This window comes from Mauremys mutica, chromosome 4, assembly GCF_020497125.1.
Source record: "Mauremys mutica isolate MM-2020 ecotype Southern chromosome 4, ASM2049712v1, whole genome shotgun sequence".
Classification (NCBI taxonomy): Eukaryota; Metazoa; Chordata; order Testudines; family Geoemydidae; genus Mauremys; species Mauremys mutica.
The window spans coordinates 62,760,122-62,777,749 of NC_059075.1; the positions used below are offsets into that span (position 1 = coordinate 62,760,122).

General features: G+C 43.1%; 1 protein-coding gene across 1 annotated transcript in view; it reads right to left on the reverse strand.

Annotated features, from left to right (window-relative positions):
* LOC123369753 (cytosolic phospholipase A2 epsilon-like) overlaps nucleotides 1–17,628 on the reverse strand; it is a 53,043-nt gene that overhangs the window by 7,909 nt on the left and 27,506 nt on the right. Inside the window, exons 13-17 of the mRNA XM_045015699.1 lie at nucleotides 9,557–9,693; nucleotides 7,977–8,202; nucleotides 4,028–4,142; nucleotides 3,393–3,530; nucleotides 1,053–1,160 (exon numbers count right to left, since the gene is read on the reverse strand). Of these exons, the coding sequence (XP_044871634.1) occupies nucleotides 1,053–1,160; nucleotides 3,393–3,530; nucleotides 4,028–4,142; nucleotides 7,977–8,202; nucleotides 9,557–9,693 (724 nt within the window). The remainder of the gene's footprint in view (nucleotides 1–1,052; nucleotides 1,161–3,392; nucleotides 3,531–4,027; nucleotides 4,143–7,976; nucleotides 8,203–9,556; nucleotides 9,694–17,628) is intronic.

Here is a 17,628-nt window from a genome sequence, read left to right on the forward strand (position 1 = left end):
AAATCTGCCTCCTCTTCTCAGTCAGCACTACTAAAAGCCTTGTCCATAATATAGTTCTCTTTAACCTGCTATACTGTAACTTCCTTCTCTCTGCCCCGACCTTATCCAAGCCAACATTTTGCACCTAAAATAATTTTCCTCTCCTGCATCCTTCCCAGGTCCCTCTCTCTCTCTCTCTCACACACACACATCCCTTTACTAACGTCCAGTCTCTCCAACAAATTCAATCTCTTAATTCTCGTTCTAATTATATATATAACAACAAGCTGCAGCTTACAAATGCAACAAGATAAAATGAATCATAGTAATATTTGCAGCAGTGCTCTTCTTTCTCCACAATGTCTGTTGAAAGGATTTACTGTATCTCACATTTTGGTCCCCAACCTGCAAGCCCTTACTATTAAGTGTAGTGCTTACTATTGACCTTAGTGAAATGACCCACAGTAACAAGCACTATATTATTCACTAGTAAAGGTTTACAGAATTGGACCTTTGCACCATAAACTCCTTGGGAAAGGGACAATATCTTTTATTTCTGAAAAGCATCATGCACATCTATGCTGCTTTTTATTATTATTAGTGTTATTATAATGTATGTCTTACATCTCTGGGCATCCTAATGAATGGTTAGTAAAACTATAAGAAAATATACCTGAGTGGGATCAAATATAAAAACCACTTGCAAACAGCAAAAACTAACAAAGGAAACAAGAGTATGTTAAACCTCACTCGCAGGGAGAACACGCATCTGGTGTTTAGCTAGACAGAGAACATAGAAGAATGGTGGGCCCTGGAAGGATAAGCCCCACCTCCCATACTTTCAAGAATATTTTTTCTTCTACAGTTTACCCTCCTCCTGCAGGGGCATCTCATTTGCATCTATGGTAGGTCTCATCAATTCTGCTTCTCAATCAACCAAAATGATTGCTGCACAGTAACTCAAGACATGGCTTTCCACTTCATGTATTAGATAATAAATAAATTAGTAAAGTAGTTAAATAAAATAACCCTAAGAAAAAGTAAAGGAAAAATGCAATGTAAAAATAACTAACCAATGTCAATAACTCTGTCTTGGGTCCATTTGTGCCAGAACTCTTCTGACTCAAAGGAGATATACCAGGCATCCATAAGGTTCAAGGAAAATACACTACTCCAGATTCCTGTGACATGAAAGAAATTTGACAGAGAATAACCTGTAACTTCAAAGCATTTTATTTAAAAGTTGCCTTCTGTCCTTACTAGTGAACTTTATTCAATTTCTTTCTGTTAGGAGAGTTCCATATAAAAAAGAAGCATCTCTCTCTCTCTCTGCATGCTCACATGTATAGTAAATATAAAGAGCACCATCTACTGGCATAGGCTACATAGTATGTTTCATAAATTTGTAGGTTCACAATATTTGTTGTTACACTGCAAATAGCTCCTTTATTAAAAAGATCATCAGACTTTTGCATTTTCTTTCAAGACTCTGGTTCTTGCAGTCCCAAATTCTTGACTCATTTGGATTGCACTTCAGCTATAGATATGCAATCCAGGTTGGAAGCTTACTTTTAAAAAAAAAATGACAGCTCAGATTCCCAACTAATCACATACCTCCAGGAATTGGGCTTTAAGAAAAATATTAAGTATTGCATGACTTGGGTGGGGCTGGGGAAGGGGAAATCACATGAATTGGCAACAACGCAAATACTACATTTCCTGAAGATTCGAAATGTTGGCCAATTTGGGGGATTTGAATGAGGGCCAGGAATAGCTGGGTCTGAGCAGTTGGGAGATTACATGTACACCAACCTGGAATTACAAAGGGCACTTCCAAGAGCATTCCAGTCAATCACTGAATGCAGTTAGGGGTCACATGACCTATGTTAGTCAGCATCCACTCTTTCCTGGGTGTGGGCAGTGTAAAGGCAGTTTGGTGCTGTCACTGAAAGCCTTTTCGAGTGGCTGTTGTGAAAGCTCCATACAGGCAAATAGTCACAACATTGCTAATTTAATAACAGGAACCTGAAACTCCCTTTACATAAATCCTTTTTAGTTACAGCAATCAGGGTGAGAAGCAGGAAGTGTAAGCCAGGGGCTTTCTTTTTCTATAGCTGTGTGCAGTGCTTATGCAAAAGGAAGGGAAGGAAATATTAGATTCTATTTACAATATAGAATTACTATATTGAGGCATCTGGTTACAACCCACTTGTGCCCTTATAATTTTATATTATAACATAGTTTGATGAAGCTGTATAGACAGTACTGTGCTATAGTCCTATAAAGCCGGAAAAAAACACATTCCTGAGTGACATAAGTTTCACTGACAGAAGTGCCAGTGTGGGCAGCGCTATGTCAGCGGGAAAGCATCTCCCACCAACATAGGTATCGCCGCTCATTGCGGGTGGTTTAATTATGTTGACGGGACAGCTCTCTTCTGCTGGCATAGAGCCGCTACACAGGAGATCTTACAGCCTCGGTACAGCTATGCTGCTGTAAGCTCTCTAGTGTAGCCATGGCGTGAGTTAGTTTCCCAGATCTGAAGAAGAGCTCTGTGTAAGCTAGAAAGCTTATCTCTCTCACCAACAGAAGTTGGTCCAATGAAAGATATTACTTCACGTGCCTTGACTCTCTAATGTCCTGGGACTGATACAGCTACAACAAGACTACATATACGTATGCGATAGATATTGTTATTACTTTACTATGCATTTTAACTGTAATTCATGTCCGTCACAGTGACAATAATATTGCTAACCAGCCATAAATTGGCAGCCTCTTCCTGCTTCCTTCTGCTTCATCCACGCCACATTTCTTTTTAAAACTCATCTGAAAAACTACATGCTGTTTCATTTCTCTCTCGTCTGTTTCTGTTCATTTCTCTGCTCTCTGATATTATTTATTAAATTGTATTCTTTACATTTGTAAAGAGTTTGGGGATCCAGTATGTGCAAAAGACTCTCCTTAGAACAGCTGTACTGCTTTAGAATATTAGACATACTGATGATTATTTGGTTATGTTTCAATGTTACATTGCTGAATCAATCAGCACTAAAAGTCAGCGGTAGGACCATTCTATACCGGGGGCTGAATTTCATAGATTTGAGATCCAGAAGGGACTAGTACTTGAGCAAACTGCAACATTTTGAAAATTTTGTTCAAATAAAGGTGAAAAGGTATCTTTCAGATGCCTTGTGCATAAAAGTATAAGGAAATCAGACTAATCTAACTGACTTAATTTCACTATAGAGATTTTAAATCTGCAGATCATGACATGCTATTGGTCCAGATACATTACCTTATACAGTTTCTAGAAGGTGAGACTGTACCAATTGCAGCAGCCATAAAACTGTGGCTTGCCAGTGACTGGCTTATGTTACATTACATTACATTTTTCCAGGACAATAAATCACCTTCCAAGAAGCAGATCCGGGATTCTGGGAGCTTCTTCATCAGCCGACCCATGAAGAACTCACTTCCAAAATTCTCAGCGCGAATGAAGGCCCCATATTTAAGGAGTCCCACCTCATAGGGTGTGAACTCCATCCATTCTAAAGAAAGAGTCACAAGAAAAAGTATTACTGCTGTAATCTGACTGCGGGTAAAGAAAAATATTGTTGTTATATAAATACATTGAGTTATTAATGGAATAAGATTTTGGTTTCAGCCTCTTCATGACAAACTAGTTGCTGAACTACCATATTTTCTAACTAACCACTTTTATTCAATACAGATATAACAGTGATGAGCATTGAGAATGAATTCTTTTCAACCACAGGTGTCTGGAAAGCTCATGAGATTTCTGGTACTTCCTGCTTCTGTGCAGGCCAGATAATCTTATGATAATAGCCTCTGTCTTAATATTCTGCTTCTGATCCCAGGCAAAACCAGAAATATAGAGAGACACAAATTTAATTAATAAGAAATATAAGGCCACTTTTGGAGTGAATTAAGAAGGATTCTTGCATTAAGTTAACCAGTTTGCTTAACCCTAAGATGAACCCTGTTAGATTTAAAGAAAAATAAATGTCTAGAACATAATTATTACCTCTAAAATCTTGATTGCTAATTTTGTCCTTCACATTGAGAACAAGGTAGATGGGCAGGGGATTCTGACCATGACTTAGTGCTTGTTGCTGATCTGTGAGTTTATGCTGGTCTTCCTGTTTGGAAACAAGATACATAACTGAGGAAATTTTAAATGACATAGGGACCTACCACTGTATTGGGGCTTGGAAAATTACAATGAAATGCCTACTCGATTCCAGCCAGGTTCTCCTCTATGGGCTTGATCCTGTAATGTGCTGAGCACTCTGTTCCTGATCCACCAAAGCACATAAGCATGTGCTTAACTTTAAGCACGTGAGTAGTCTCATTCACTTAAATGCTTAAAGTTGTTTGTTTGTCAAGGTTTTGTATACAGTAAAATTCAAAGATTTCACTGGTGAAAACTGTCATTTTTTACCTTTTGCTTATTTAAAAAGAATGGGCCCACGCACACTTTTAAAAAAAAAAGATCAGTTGAGAACATACATGAGTCATCTAATCCAGAAAGGGTAAATGTCACAGTAAAGATACTACTACAGCACAACTGTACAAGAATGAAGACCCCAGTTACGATATGGTTTAAATCTGTAGTGTGGCTAGAAACTAACTGTTTCCATTGTGCAGGGCACAGGTGACTTGCACCATGCAGCACTGACCAATAGAGGGCAATGCTGGCTGGGAACAGCGTTAAGTGCCAGCCTGGCTACACAAGGTGCTGATTCAGCACCTCCCGGAAGTGGCTTCATGGGGAGGGTGGCACTGCTCCCCACACCCTGGCCTGGAACCTTGAAGGAGGGCAGCACTGCCAACATTACCTGCCTTTCTTTGGATTGAATTCAACTCTGTGAGCAAAGGGTTTTGCTAACACAGAGAAATGATACTCGCATCTGCCTGCATCAGCAGTCACAAAATTCTCCTATTGTGTTTTAATTGGAGGGAGTTGAAATTTTGAATTTTTTCAATGACCTTGTGGAATATGTAAATAATAATGAATAATAAAATAGGGGATTTTGTGTGGGTGTGTGTTTTAAATGTAGAAAGTTTTGATGGAAATGGTTAAATGTGAAAAAGTTTGGTCATCCAGTGAAATTTGTATTTTTTTTATTACTATTTTTCTGATTTGGTTCTTTATGTTGCTAATTTTCACTGCTCATCTTAGTGTCACACTGATTGTTTTTCAAAAATGGGGGGGCGGGAGTCATTTTTAAAAATAAAAATTAATTCATTTAGAAGAGTTACTGATTTGGGGAACAAAAAATGGGGATAGAAAAATTCCATGGAAAATTTGGAAAATGAAATATTGACCCATTATGGACAACAACTGGAGAATTGCTAACATAGTTCCTATTTTTAAGAAAGGGAAAAAAAGTGATCCAAGTAACTATAGGCCTGTTGACATCTGTAGTATGAAGGAGAAAGTAGTTAAGGACATTGAGGTCAATGGTAATTGGGAGAAAATACAACATGGTTTTACAAAAGGTAGATCGTGCCAAACCAACCTGATCTCCTTCTTTGAGAAGATAACAGATTTTTTAGACAAAGGAAATGCAGTGGATCTAATTTACCTCGATTTCAGTAAGGCATTTGATACGGTTCCACATGGGGAATTATTAGCTAAATTGGAAAAGATGGGGATCAATATGAAATTTGAAAGGTGGATAAGGAACTGGTTAAAGGGGAGACTACAACAGGTCGTACTGAAAGGTGAACTGTCAGGCTGGAACGAGGTTACTAGTGGAGTTCCTCAGGGATCGGTTTTGGGACCAATCTTATTTAATCTTTTTATTACTGACCTTGGCACAAAAAGTGGGAATGTGCTAATAAAGTTTGTGGATGACACAAAGCTGGGCTGTATTGCTAACACAGAGAAGGACCGGGATATCATACAGGAAGATCTGGATGACCTTGTAAACTGGAGTAATAGTAATAGGATGAAATTTAATAGTGAAAAGTGCAAGGTCATGCATTTAGGGATTAATAACAAGAATTTTAGTTATAAATTGAGGACACATCAGTTGGAAGTAACAGAGGAGGAGAAGGACCTCGGAGTATTGGTTGACCACAGGATGACTATGAGCCGCCAATGTGATATGGCCGGTAAAAGAGCTAATGCGGTTTTAGGATGCATCAGGCGAGGTATTTCCAGCAAAGATAAGGAGGTGTTAGTACCGTTATACAAGGCACTGGTGAGACCTCATCTGGAATACTGTGTGCAGTTCTGGTCTCCCATGTTTAAGAAGGATGAATTCAAACTGGAACAGGTACAGAGAAGGATGATCCGAGGAATGGAAAACCTGTCATATGAAAGGAGATTGAAAGATCTTGGCTTGTTTAGCCTAACCAAAAGAAGGTTGAGGGGGGATATGATTGCTCTTCATAAATATATCAGAGGGATAAATATTAGGGAGGGAGAGGAATTATTTAAGCTTAGTACCAATGTGGACACAAGAACAAATGGATATAAACTGGACACTAGGAAGTTTAGACTTGAAATTAGACGTAGGTTTCTAACCATTAGAGGAGTGAAGTTCTGGAACAGCTTTCCAAGGGGAGTAGTGGGGGCAAAAGACATATCTGGCTTTAAGACTAAGCTTGATAAGTTTATGGAGGGGATGGTATGATGGGATAGCCTAATTTTGGCAATTAATCTTTGATTATCAGCAGGTAAGTATGCCCAGTGGTCTGTGATGGGATGTTAGATGGGGTGGGATCTGAGTTACTACAGAGAATTCTTTCCTGGGTGCTGGCTGGTGAGTCTTGTCCACATGCTCAGGGTTTAACTTATCACCATATTTGGGGTCGGGAAGGAATTTTCCTCCAGGGCAGATTGGCAGAGGCCCTGGAGGTTTTCGCCTACCTCTGCAGCATGGGGCACGGGTTACTTGCTGAGGATTCTCTGCAGTTTGAGGTCTTCAAACCACAATTTGAGGACTTCAGTAACTCAGACATAGGTTAGGGGTTTGCTACAGGAGTGGGTGGGTGAGATTCTGTGGCCTGCATTGTGCAGGAGGTCAGACTAGATGATCATAATGGTCCCTTCTGACCTTAAAGTCTATGAGTCTATAACAACAAAATGAAAATTCATTCCATCCCAGTGAGTGTGCTGCCTCCTCCTCCTTCCCTAGCCCAGTCTCAGTTCCATGTGCCCGTGGAGTCATACATGCTGCTTTTCACCTCAGCATTACATGCTGTGGCATGCTTGGAGTGTGTCTGTTTCCGGCTCCCCGGACAGAATCAGCTCTACTTACAGCTGCCTGGCAAGCGTTCAGTGAGCCTCTCCTGGTGGAGAAGAGATTCATCCTGGCCAGGACACTTGCATTAGCCTCTTTTGTGTCATTTTTAATATGGTAGCTACTCCTCTCCTTCACCTATCTTCCCAGCCCCCTTTCTCCCTCATACTAGGCTGTATCTCCCAGACACAATACTGCCCACTAACCTGGTACAAGGTGGGATGTGGAGAGAAGGGTAGATGGCTTTGGGGAAGCATTTATGGGGTGCTGGTGGGGGGGGTCAAACTTCCTTAAAATTGCACATGGATTTGAGAGCACTTCGAAAAGCAAAAGCAGCTCATATGACAAAGGGGTTGGGCTACATTTTGGGAACTGCTTGACCAAACAATTCAAGATTTGTTCCACTTGTAGCATACGCATTACCAAGGCAATCTCCCTATGCATAGGGATTTTAAGGCACTTTGAAAAATCAGCTCTTAAAAAGAATTTTGGATTTTCTAGAGTTTCCATGAGCAGGGGGTTTCTTTCCTGTTTTTTGAACAGATCTAATTTTAACATATACATGATGCAGTCAACAAATAAAACTTATTTGTGTGGATAACTCTGCAGCCATGCTGAGTGGGCGTATCCAGTTAGGGTTTACAGTTTATCCTCATTTCTACTTTCAGAAGATTAGCTATTTGGAGGAAGACTCTAAAAAGAGCAAATGTTCTATAGTACCCCATCATGTAACATGGCTTCAATGATGAGTCCCCACAGATCTGTAAAACATATCTTGTGCCCCTCTTGTTTCCGCTGTTGCAGCTCCTTTACATAGTATTTCAGATGATCCACGGAAAAACAGGCCAAGAACTTGTTTTTGATCACGTGTTTCCGAGCATCACTGACTGATGCCTCCATATCCTTCTGTGACCAGTCAGGATCTTCATACAAATTTGACATTGTCCTGAGAAAATGAAATATAAGGAAAAGTTGGGATTCAAAATTAGAGCTCTTTGAAACTCTCAAGTTTTGGCTTAGAGAGCGTTGGACAACATTTCTTGATTTCAGATTGGGTGCGTGGGTTTACACCTTGATGTGCCTTTCGGGTTTGAATGAAACCAAAAATCTCAGTGAAATGTAACTAAATTTAACTGAAACCACCAACTTTGAAATGTCCATTAAGTGGGCTCAAACTTGCTTGACACCCAGTCCAGGTTTGCCAAAAGGTTTGTGAATTTCAGCAAACAATTTGGAAGCCTAGCTCAAGTTTTGGATTTGTAACCAACTCCCCAATCCTGATTCTATACTTTCCCTGCAGCAACTACATTGCTTAGTGTGGCAAACCCAGGCCAAATGGCTACAAAAGGGGGGGTAGGAATTAGTCCCAGGGGGATTAAAAGGCTTCTCCCTATCCATTGAGGAGAGACAGCTGTGAGAAATTAGGTTCAGCTGGAACAGGGGTTATCAGGGAACTAATTTGGTTCAGCTGGCCCCAATTGCTGGTGACCTTTTTAAACCCTCCCTGGCAGGGAAACAGAGGGGGAGTGAGAGAAGCTGCTAGCAAATAGGTGCAGTAAGGCTCTGCCCTCTTCCAGCAAGGAAGACTGTACTCTGTCCCCAGAAGGGGAGTAAAACAGCAAGGGGCTGACTGAGAGGAGGATCAGCCAGACCCTGCGTGACTGGGAAGGCTTTTACTTTGCCCAAGCCTGTGTCTCCAAGGCAAAAAGGGACTGAGCCAGCTGAGGAGAAGCAGGTACTTTGCCACATTAGGTACATCAAAAAGTTATATTAGGGTAGTATTAACACCACCAAATTAAAACAAGATTGTTTTAATGTGATGGGTGTGGCTGCTTTATTACAACAATCCATTTTGCTAAGAGTTATATATTAATTATTATTTCCTACTTGTGCTGGTGGTGTAGGATTGTACATTTATTAGCACCAGGTTGCCCCTTGGTTGCCTGTAGCTTCAGATGCTCTAATCTCTCTAATTCACTTTGCTACTTTTCCAGTGTTCATATCATTCACACATGATCATGGATGCTAGCAAATATTGGTAAACACCTAACAAAGGCTGATGTGAAAAAGCCACACTAGATGAATAAAGCTGCTTGTTAATTATAATTCTGTTGGCCAAAAAGGCCTCTGGAAACCATAAACAGTGATGGTTTCTTGGTTTATGTATGCAAATAATAATCATTAGATATTTAAACTAGATTACAATGGGCACATGCATAACTACTTGGAGACTAATAAACATTTCACCACTCTGGAGATTGTCCTTAATTTCTTTGTGTCAGAAGCTTGGTCCTCCTTACCATGTTGTGCCAGATAAACCAGTGATGTATGAAATACAGTCCAAAACATTCAACTTCTGGATACTCAACAGGTGAGCGTACATTGCTGTCAGTGCTCTCGTACCACCACCTGTTGTCATGAATGCCACCACTGGTACCTATTCAATGCAAAAAAGAATACATTTAATGAAAAATAACTATATGGGTGGGGACAATTAGTGATTAGAATAGAGATGAGTAGAAATTATGTTAAGAAGTTCAGGCCCTGATTAAATGGTAAAAAAAAATTGTATATGGTCAGTTTGCAAGCAGAGACATGAACTGAATTAACCATGCTGCATAGAAATAGCTGGAATTGCTCTGAGTTTTCTGTAACTTACTACTTAGCAATTGGAAAGCAAAGGCAGTCATGTTAGGCATGGAATTTTAAACACTGAACATAACTGGAGACTAACCTCAGTACTTTCAATTATCCTAAAAAATCCTCTAGATCAACATAAAAATACAGGAATTGTTATCTCCTGATTGTAATAGACTTGTGCTAAATGCAATAAACTACCACTGTTGTGACCTTGTCAGTAGGTATTGGTCATCTAGGAATAGGAAAACCTTGTACTATTTAAGATTTTGTGAGGTTTTTTGTTTGTTTTTTTGATCCAAAAATTTATAAAATGAGTTTAAATTTCTGTACCATTTCCCCCAGTGATTTAAACTTATGTCTCACATAAAAGATAAGTTGGCTCAACTAACACTAAAGATAAATACCATGCATTGGGCTAAAGACACTGCTGGCACAAATGGTAAATTTAGCCTAAAGTCTTTAAGGAAGTATCATTTTTGTGCAGAAGTGTGGATGACTTTAAACCTGCCCAGTGTGTACCTTGTGTAGTCATTTGCACTTGCTAGGTGAGTGCAAAGCAGTTGTAAACACAACTACCTCAGAATGGTAGTATTTTGCACCCACGCAGCACAGGTGCAAATGGAAAGTCAGATTCAAATCAATTGTAAAATTGTAAACAGTAAGGCCTGGTCTGCATTACAAAGTTAGGTCAACACAAGGCAGTTTATATCGACTTAGTTGTGCATGTGTCTACACTTACATTTGTCTCCCACCAATGTAAGTGTTCCATTATGCCAACTTAGTAACACTACCTCCCCAAGCAGTGTAGAGCCACAGTCGATGTACATAGGTTGATGCAGTGTGAGTATAGACACTGCATTACTTATCTCGACCCTAACTGTCCTCCAGCATCTGTCCCACAATGCCCCATGCTATTTGCTCTGGTCTCAATTGTGGACTCCCCACCCCAGGGGTCATAGAATTTTTGAAATTCCTTTTTCTGATTGCCCAACTTGGCAAGCACCCCTAGCAGCTCTCCATTGTTGAGTTCAACTGCCCAGCTGACCATGCCGGCTCCATGCTCCAGACATACTCCTGCCTGGAAAAGACAGGAGATATTGGCCCTCCTCAGCCTGAAGAGGCTATGCAGGCACAGCTCCAGCACCAGCCATAGAAATGTCAATATTTATGAACAGCTTCCTCGGGGGATACAGGAGAAGGGCTATAACAGGGATCAACAGCAGGGCACAGTGAAAGCCAAGGAGCTGCAGCAGGCATACCTGAAAGCCAGACAGGCCAACACTCGATCTGCTGTGCCAGAGAACTGCTGCTTTTATAAGAGCTGCATGCTGTACTTGGCAGAGACCCCACCACCACTTCCCACACCACCCTGGATACCTCCATGGAGACTGAGTCACAGGATGTGCACAGTGAGGTGGAAGAGATAGTGGATGAGGAAGAGAAGGAGGAGTATGGAGGATAGGCGATCTGGGGAATCCAGCTGCATAGCGAGCTGGGACCTGTTTTTGATTCCTCCCACAGTCCAACCAGTCCTGCCAGTAAAGCACGGGTGATCCCAATGCAGGGGAAGGAACCTTGGGTAAGTGTATAGATAAATTTTTAATTAGAGGGATGGGGAGGGATAGCTCAGTAGTTTGATCATTGGCCTGCTAAACCTGAGGTTGAGAGTTCAATCCTTGAGGGGGTCATTTAGGGAACTGGGGCAAAAATCTGTCTGGGGATTGGTCTTGCTTTGAGCAGGGGGTTGGACTAGATGACCTTTTAAGGTCTCTTTCAACCCTAATCTTCTATGATTCTATCCCCAAAATAGCAGGACACATATTTTGATTTATTACTTGTGCTAGAAGAGGTACTGGCACAACCAAGAGAGGTAGAGTTGCTATCTGTGTTTCATTCCCTCTAGAATTAGCAGAGGGGGCCATGCAGCAAAGTTTGTTTATGTACTCAGGGATGTCCCTTGAATCCTCCTGAGAAATATTGATGAAACTTTCATGGAGGTACTCTGCAATCTTCTGCCCTAAGATCTCTAGGGAGGGTTGCTTTATATCTTTTTCTGTGGTAGGACTCTTTTCCATGCCACTCAATCATCAGTTCAGCAGGCTCCATTGCAGTACACAGACTAGAAGCATACAGGCCCAGGCAGCTTTGGGACACCAGCAGCAACTGTGCTCTCTCTGCCTTTGTTACCCTCAGGAGTGACATATCAGCTAAAATCACCACCACCTGTGGAAAACAGGACCAGTATGCAGTGACAATGCCCTATACTACTAGATTCATGCAACCAAACAATTCTCTCCACATTTTCTCAACCCTCAGCAGGCCATACTCACCCTGGCTGGTGCTGTGACTGGCACCATGCGCAAGCAATCCCAAGCAGAAGTGAGAACACAGTCCTTAAAACTTTAAGGGAACAAGGGGAGTGAGGTCAGCATCTTAAGTTTCACTTTCTGTAATGAATAGACTGACAATGGTACCTCTGTGTGTTTTATCTGCAGCTGGTGCCATTGCAGCTTTTAGAGTCTCCCTTTCCACACCCATGTAACACCTGAGCCAGATAAGGAGAAAGAAGAGGGCTCGGGATGACATGTTCAGTGAGATCCTGCAAGCCAGTGCTGCTTCAGACAGTGAGCACAGTGCTTGGATGATGAACACTGCAGACAGACTGGAGAAGGAATGAGGGGAGAGCAGAAAGGCCCAGGATCCCAGCAGGAAAAGGAGAGGGAGATGCACCATACTGGGGCTTCTCAGGCAGCTAACACAGAATGTTGCAGGCTCTGGTGGACCTGCAAGTTCAACAATTCTGGGCTTGCCTCCCTCTGAAGCCCATTGAGAACTCAATATTGGGACCCTCTCAATGTTCCATGTGGCATTAGGGGTTGCTACACTACCCCCACCATCCTACTCCAGGGGACATTAAAGACAATCACAGCTTCACATATGCTGACCATGGCTTTCACAGGTCAGTGTATGTGTAGCAGAAATGAACATGAATGTTCTTTACCCTTCATAAGTTCTAGTCTATTAATTTATTATGGTTTATTACATTTTTAATATATTTGTTTTTAAAGTACACTTTTTTGCACTTATTTTGTTACAGAATAAAATTATTTGGAACATAATTCATCTATATTAGTTCATAACATATGCTGCCGAGAGCTGAGCAGTTCTGAAAGCAACCAATTACCTGTTACTGCACAGTGCCACACAACTCATAGGATTAGTCACAAATAAAATTAATAGGTGCATTGACATTGTCATATTCCTATGTGTGCAGCAATCACCACACAATTCCTACCAGGCCACAAAAGAGCAGGGCCAGGTAGAGCACACTACAACCTAAGTTTCCTCTAAGCTGCACGGCCGCACAGCTGCCTATTAAGCCCTGCGCAGGGGCTCAGGCCTGTGGCGAGGAGAGATACCTCTCCTCCAGCATGGACCAAACTCCACCAGAGAGGTCCTTTGGGGCCATCTGCCTGTCCCAAGTCAGGGTAAAGGAGGAGGGTTGGGCGTGGGGCTAGCAACTCCACCCTGTAAAAATCAGCTTGCTACAGAAACGCCAACAATAGAGTTAACAGAGACTTTTAGCCTAGAAAAAGAAGGGTCTTCAACTCGAAGATGCATGACGCTGGGTGGTGAAAGCCGCGAGGAAGCCACTAAGCTGATCACCCTTCTTGCAGCCAGGAGGATTACCATCGGCACATGGAACGTGAGGACCATGTACGAGTCAGGAAAGACAGCGCAGGTTGCAGCAGAGATGAGGAGCAACAACCTGACCCTACTAGGCATTAGCGAGACAAGATGGACGCAAGCTGGACAGAGACGACTGTTGACAGGAGAGCTGTTGCTGTATTCAGGACATGAAGAGAGCGACGCACACCACACACAGGGAGTAGGCTTCATGTTGTCCAAGCAGGCACAGAGAGCACTGATTGGTTGGGAGGCACATGGTCCCAGGATCATCACAGCATCCTTCAGAACTAAAATGAAGAGGATTAAGATGAATGTTGTTCAGTGCTACGCTCCAACCAATGACAGTGAAGAGGAGGACAAAGACTACTTTTACAACAGACTCCAGAAAATATTAGAGACTCTCCCAGTCAAAGACATTACCATCCTTATGGGAGACTTTAATGCCAAAATTGGACCTGATAACACAGGATACGAACAAGTCATGGGGACCCATGCTCTGGGAGAGATGAGTGAGAATGGAGAGAGATTTGTGGATCTGTGTGCACTTAACAACCTGGTCATAGGAGGCAGCATCTTTCCTCAGAAGCGGATCCACAAGAGTACCTGGGTATCGCCAGCAGGCATGACAGAAAACCAGATCGACCATGTCTGCATTAGCAAGAAGTTCAGAAGATCCTTGCAGGACGTTAGAGTTAGAAGAGGAGAAGACGTGGCGTCCGACCATCACTTAGTGGTGACCAGATTGAAGCTGAAGCTGAAGAAGAACTGGATAGACGCGTCAGACAGAAGAGCGAAGTACAACGTCAACCTTCTGAAGGACCATAAGACCAAGGAAGATTTTGGATTGACACTGAAGAATAAGTTTTCAGTACTACAGGATCGGTCTGAGGAAGAGGAAGACAGTGTACTCAACAGATGGCAGAAAGTGAGAGACACACTTAGGTCAGCATGCCAGGAAGTGCTTGGAATTAAGAAACACCAGCAGAAAGAGTGGATCACAGCAGAGTCCTTGACAAAGATAGAAGACAGAAAGAAGAAGAAGGCAGCAGTCAACAACAGCAGGACTAGAGCAGCAAAGGCCAAAGCTCAAAAAGAGTATGCTGAAGCCCACAGAGCAGTGAAGAGGAATATTAGGAAGGACAAGAGAGATTATGTGGATGGACTGACAGCAGAAGCAGAGCAGGCAGCATACAGCGGTAACATGAAACAGCTGTACGATACTACCAAGCGACTGTCTGGAAAGTTCAGCAAGCCAGAACGTCCCGTTAAAGACAAGCAGGGAAAGTCTATAACAGGAATAGAACTACAGATGAACAGATGGGCGGAGCACTTTGAGGAACTCCTGAACAGACCAGCACCACCAAATCCACCAGACATCGACCCAGCCAACGAGGACCTCCCAATCAATTGCGATAAACCAACCAGAGACGAGATCAGAAAAGCCATCACCATGATGAAGAACAGGAAGGCGGCTGGACCTGACGATATCCCAGCAGAGGCCCTGAAAGCAGACCTGGATGCTTCAGTGGAAATGCTGTACCCCCTCTTTGAGAAAATATGGGAAGAAGAAGTGATTCCGGCTGACTGGAAAGAGGGATATCTCATCAAAATCCCCAAGAAAGGAGACCTCAGCAACTGTGCCAACTATAGAGGAATCACACTCCTGTCGGTGCCAGGGAAGGTCTTCAACCGAGTCCTCTTAGAGAGAATGAAGGATGCCATCGATCCACAGCTACGAGATGAACAGGCAGGTTTCCGGCAGAACAGATCATGCACGGACCAGATAGCAACGCTCCGCATCATAGTCGAGCAGTCCATGGAGTGGAACTCCTCGTTGTACATCAACTTTGTTGACTATGAGAAAGCATTCGATAGCGTGGATCGAGAGACCCTCTGGAAGCTCCTTCGGCACTATGGCATCCCAGCAAAGGTGGTCAACCTGATCAAGAATTCATACGACGGCATACACTGTAGAGTGATCCATGGAGGGCAGCTCACAAACAGCTTCCAGGTGCGAACCGGAGTCAGACAAGGATGCTTGTTGTCACCACTTCTCTTTCTTCTCGTCATCGATTGGATTATGAAGACATCCACTTACGAGCGTAGGAATGGAATCCAATGGTCATTGTGGACCCAGCTTGATGACCTGGACTTTGCCGACGACCTTGCACTCCTTTCGCACAGTAAACAGCAGATGCAAGAGAAGACCAACGTAGTGGCAGCCACGTCATCACAGGTTGGCCTCAACATCCACAAGGACAAGACCAAGATCCTTAGGATCAATTCCATCAGCAACGACCCAGTCACACTGAATGGAAGCCCCCTGGAAGAAGTGCAGTCCTTCACCTACCTAGGTAGCATCATCGACCATCAGGGTGGCACAGACGCAGACATCAAAGTAAGGATTGGTAAGGCAAGAGCAGCCTTCTTACAGCTCAAGAACATCTGGAGCTCCAGAGAGCTGTCTTTGGCAATAAAGATTCGACTGTTCAACTCCAACGTGAAATCAGTCTTACTGTATGGAGCTGAAACCTGGAGGACAACCAAAACAACCACCAGGAAGATCCAGACCTTCATTAATAGCTGCCTCAGAAGGATTCTCCAGATCCGCTGGCCAGACACCATCAGTAACATCCACCTCTTGGAGAGGACCCATCAACTCCCAGCAGAGGAAGAAATTAGAAGGAGAAGGTGGGGCTGGATAGGACATACACTACGCAAGCAGCCAACCAACATCACCAGACAGGCACTGCAGTGGAACCCCCAAGGCAAGCGGAAAAGAGGCCGCCCAAGAAATACCTGGCGACGCGACCTTCAGGTTGATAGCAAAAAAATGGGCTATACCTGGAACCAGCTAGAGCGAATGGCCCAGGATAGAAGACTATGGAGATCTGTGGTTGGCGGCCCATACCCCGGTTGGGGTGACGGGCATGAATGAATGAATGAATGAATGAGCATGGACCAGCTGTGGCAGGGAGAGGCACCCCTTCCAGCAAGCCCCTGCACGGACCTGTCACACATCACCTCCATATTGGTGCATATAACAAAATTCATTCTGCCCCTGGACATAAAAAATTAGAGGGAACACTGACTACAACACACATTTCTCTAGCTCACTGTTCAAGTGGTCTTTCAAAGCCTCCCTGCACCTATGGCTCCACATTGAGCTCTTCTAATAGCTCATGTATCTGGCTGTTCAAGTTCAGCAGACAGCCACTCCACTTTTGCCCCAGTGGAAACATTTCCCCCTTTGCTTCACAGATATGATGTACGACACAGCAGGAAGCTATAACCATTGGGATATTTTTCTCACTGAAGTCCAATCTTGTGATTGAACAATGCCAGCATCACTTCAAACAACCAAAAGCACATTGAACTGTCATTCTGCACCTGCTAAGCCAGTAGTTGAATCATTCCTTTGTGCTGTTGAGGTGGCTGGTGTACGACTTCATGAGCCAGGGGAGCAAGATGTATGCTAGGTGCTCCAGGATCACTACTGGGCTTTCATCATTGCCAAAGGTAATCATCCGGTTGGGCAAGCAAGTCTCTGCTTACAGCTTTCTGAAATGTCCTGTGTTCTTAAATACAGTATGTGAGCATCATGTACCTTCCCTGACCAACCCACGTTGATGTTGATGAAGCATCCCAGTGATAATCATAGAAAAGCAGCCCGTTCTGTTGATGTACTCTGTGACAAGATGATCTGGTGTCAAAATAGGGATCTGAGCGCTGTCTATCTCTCCCCCTCCCCACTCTTCGCAGTTCGGAAACCCCAGTACCACAAATCCATCCATTATGTTTTGAGGCATTACTGAGTCACAGTCCTGCACTGCATGACAACAGCCCCCATGGTGGATTTCCTGACTCCAAACTGATTCCTGACTGATTGGTTGCAAACCAGCATTGCAAGTTTCCACAGTGCAATCACCACTCGCTTCTCCACTGTCAGTGCAGCTCTCATTTTGGTGTCCGTGCACTGGAGGGCTGGGGCAATCTCAGCTCCCAGATCCAGGAATGTGGCCATGTGCATCTCAAAGTTCTG